The 3890-nt window shown below is 53.3% G+C and overlaps 1 protein-coding gene across 1 annotated transcript; it reads left to right on the forward strand.

The window, feature by feature from the left end:
* Positions 1-1696: 1696 nt before the first annotated feature.
* Positions 1697-2686, forward strand: LOC127768634 (uncharacterized). The gene is made up of 2 exons (XM_052294252.1): positions 1697-2138; positions 2253-2686. Exons 1-2 carry the CDS (start codon positions 1697-1699, stop codon positions 2684-2686), a joined length of 876 nt encoding a protein of 291 aa, XP_052150212.1.
* Positions 2687-3890: the final 1204 nt, after the last annotated feature.

Raw genomic sequence — 3890 nt, forward strand, 5'->3', positions numbered from 1 at the left:
CGCGAGATATGGCGATCGATCGATCCCTCTCCTTGCAGCGCAGGCCAACCGGTGTCAAACGTCCCCATCGCACGAGCCCGAGAGGCCCCGCCCCAGATGGGACGCTGCGCCAGTGCGGTGCACCCATCCGCATCCGTTCCGCCCCCACCAATCGATCGAGGCGATGGCAATGGCGAGTGCACATATTGGCCGGGACAGCGGAGCGGAGGGGCCCCGGTGCGGAGGAGGAGGAGGGAACTAGGGGAGCGACCGAGCGAGGAGGCGTTGTGGCGCGCGACGCCGACGCGCGCGCGCGGCCATGACGGCATTGAATGTGGGACGGGGGAGTGAGCTGTGATGAGCGAGGTGGGCCGGCGCGCGCGAGGGGGCGCGGGTCCCCGAGGCACGCACCGGCGCATGCACGTGTCCGCGCGTTGCGCCGTGGGGCGCCACACGCCAGGTGCTCCCACACCGGGTGGCAGGGCCCGCGCCACAGGTACTGGCCCTAAACTAACTTTACTCTCCGTGCAATGCAAGATAGATGTGCTGCCAATTTGCACCTGTATACTACTACCTGTGTAATCCAAACAAGAGTCCAGGACGCTTGGAGCGAGTTTGAATTTGTTATTGGCCTTTGCGAATTTGAATTTATATAAAAATATTTAGTCCAAAAACGAAAATGACCTATCAATTCAAGCATGGCGCAAGCGTGGATCTGAAATATTTTGAAGTCCGGACAAACCTCACTATAACTAGTACTACTATTTAATATAGGAATTCTATTTGAAAATTTCTAATTATATGATATTTTAATGGATTATCCGTCGATAAGCCCGGGCATCTGCTCGGGGTGGCCGGGTGGTAGATCCGGCCCAGGATTATCCTACTTCCTCATATAGGAGAATCATTTACATCTATGGTAGTATTTTCTAGTACATGTGAGCAATTTTTACATGGGATATTTTTTATGTTACATGTGATATTTTGGTACATAAGAGTTACTCCATGTGCTAATATAGTAGGAGTATGTCGGTCGTGAAAAAAAAAAGGAGTTACTCCATCTAAGTAGCTACAAAACGGCATTACTGTTTGCAAGCCACAGGACGTTGGCACTGACTTTTCAATTTTCACTCTCCATTCAGTTCAAAAAAATTTTCACTCTCCATAATGTACTACCCTGCTGCACAAGCAAAGGAAATGAGGCCACTGCAAATGGTTCGTTAAACGAGAAAATTTACCCTAGAAAGAAACAAATAAACTTATTGAAGTGGCCCAGAACAGTAGTACGAAAAATAGGCACAGTACACTATCGTCCTAACTGGCCAGATTACCAGAAGAATCCTGTAGTCCGCTGCTCTCCCTAGCTTGTTGAACACGGTGGTTATACCCTTCAGGACGGACTTCAGAATCTTGTATCGTAAGCTGATGCTGCCCAAAGCTCACGGGGGGAGTGAAAAATCCAACTCCTACTCGCGCCACTCCGCCACTGGCGCATGGCTAGCTGCCGAACACAGTATACAAGACCACACCCCCTCCCACCCGTGCGGGCTCTACCAATCCACACCACACCACCCTATAAAAACGGCCGCGATCCACTTGCCACACCACGGCCACCACCACCAACTCGATCGCACAGCAAAAAGCCCATACTGCCACCGCGAGCGCCGGGAAGAGCACAACAGCTTCTCGAGCAAGCCGGAGGTGCACGACGCAGCAAATGGCAGCGGGATTCCGCCGACGGCTCACCGCGCTCACCATCCCCAAGGCATCGTCCTACCTCCGCCGGACGAGGCACAAGAAGTTATCGTACTCCCGCGCCCGCTCCGCTAGCCTCCCCGGCCGCTTCCACCCGGTCGTCACCGGCCTGCACGAGTCGGCGAGTGCTCTCCTCGGGTGGACTGATGAGGCGCCGGCGCAGGCTGGCACGCAGTGGATCGGCGAAGGGGTCGGCCACCTGGTGCGGCTCTTGGCGGGCTTGACGGAGCTGCTCCACCACCCGCAGGCGCAGGACCCGCTCCGGCCGCCGCGCAAGGCGGCGCCGTGGACGGAGCGGCTGCTCGACGACCTCCTCCTCCTCGCCGACGCGCACGGGTGCTTCCGCGAGGCGCTCCTGGCGCTCAAGCAGCTCCTCGCCGAGGCCCACGCCGCGCTCCGCCGCCGCGACGCGACCCGCCTCGCCGCCGCGCTGCGCGCGCGCCGCCGCTCGGACCGCGACCTCTCCCGCCTCGCCTCCACATTGCGTGACCTCTCCTACCGCTCCTCTTCCGCCGCAGCGACGTCCGACTCCGGCGAGGCCGCGCTAGCCGAGGCCGTCGGGGCCGCCACGTGCGCCGCGGCGGCCGCGTCCGCCTCCTTCTTCGCGGGCCTCGCGTCCGCCTCCGCCTCCTCTGCCTCGCGGTCGTTGGCGTCCCCGACCGCAGCCTCTCCCGCAAAGGTAGCGGTCGCGCCGGTGTGGTGGGTGGCCGACCTCCTGCGGTGGCGGCGGCGCACGGTGTCGGTCGCTGCCTGCGAGTCCGGCGCAGGCGCAAAGGAGACGCCATTGGACGAATGCATCGATGAGGAAGAGGAGGAAAGGAAGGCGGCCATGGATCGGCTGCTCAGGCTGGAGGAGTGCGTCGTGGCGGCGGAAGACGGCTGCGAGCAGGTGTACCGGGCGCTCGTGAACGCGAGGGTGTCACTGCTCAACGTACTGACGCCGTGCTTTTGATCTTCTCTGGAGGGAAATTCCTGGAAGATTAGTGATCAGGACAATGCGGATTTGTTTGACATCATTCTTCTTAGTTTTTGGTAGGTTGCGTACATGATGTATAGGGATCGTTTCACAATGGAATGGAATTGTGTTTAGGTGAAATATTCAGTAAAATTTAGTTATTAGCTTTCAAATCAAATGTCTACACAACCTCACTTTCATGGATTACCTCCAAATTCAGAGGTTGCTTTCCTGATTCTTAAGCGACAAGCAGCAACCATATAAACTTATGTTAATTAGACCTTGATTTGGATGCGAGTTAATGTCAATTGCTAAAATACCAAATGGTATCTGGATTCAGCTGCAATTTTATTCCCGTCTCATTTTTCAGCTATACGCAGCCATGCAGGGTTTGGCTCTGAACTGAAAGATAACCGTTAAGCTGAGCATGTGAGGCCTCTGCTTTTTATTCACATGCATTTTTCAATCGCAAAGATGAATCTTTGTTAAATCGCGTAAGCCGTTCGGTCGGTTTGGCATCACATGGAATTGGGTCAAGGAGTTAATGTATCACGTTGGAATCGAACTTACCAAATTGTCTTTCTATTTAAGCTGGCGTTTAGGTCCTTTGATGCAGGCTTTGCGGCTGCATTCTATAGTTATGTCTTTTCAGTTATTTTTAGCACTTAATACTAATATACTGAAAGGAGCATTGAACATTTAACTATGACATTGTCTCAGTGCTTAAAGTAGTAGCAGAGTATAATGTACTAGCTTCGGTTTGCAAAGAAGAAACACAAATGCAGGCACCGTTCACTGTTCGGAAACGCAGAATCAGTTCCTCTTTCATCTTGTTAGATCTTTCAGATAAGTTGGGTGGTTGTGAAGGTTAATGCACCTAAAGCCAGAATCAAGATCGTCAGTCAAGAGAAGCTGCACTTTTAAGCCGGATCTTTCCTTTGCAACCAAACCAATACAGTGTACATGCCCCAGCTTTAGCGTGCTCATCAAACCTGTGCAACCTATAATTTATCTAGCTAGAAGGTCGCGATCTAAACTAGAATCGGAAGCATGCACGGATCCGTATAATTTGGCGCATCTGAACGCTGAACTTGCGTCGGCTCTGTACTGAAAATCTGAAACCCAACATCTCTATAGAACTAGTCATGGTTGGTCACTAGTTGTGTTATCAGAACTTAGAACTAGTACAATTATTTATTTT

Source organism: Oryza glaberrima, chromosome 3 (genome assembly GCF_000147395.1).
Source record: "Oryza glaberrima chromosome 3, OglaRS2, whole genome shotgun sequence".
NCBI classification, from domain to species: Eukaryota; Viridiplantae; Streptophyta; class Magnoliopsida; order Poales; family Poaceae; genus Oryza; species Oryza glaberrima.

Coding starts and splice junctions, on each gene's coding strand:
- LOC127768634 (XM_052294252.1), top strand. CDS start 1,697: ATGGCAGCGGGATTCCGCCGACGGCTCACCGCGCTCACCATCCCCAAG. Junction 2,139..2,252: donor CCACGCCGCGCTCCGCCGCC/GCGACGCGACCC, acceptor CTTCCGCCGCAG/CGACGTCCGACTCCGGCGAG.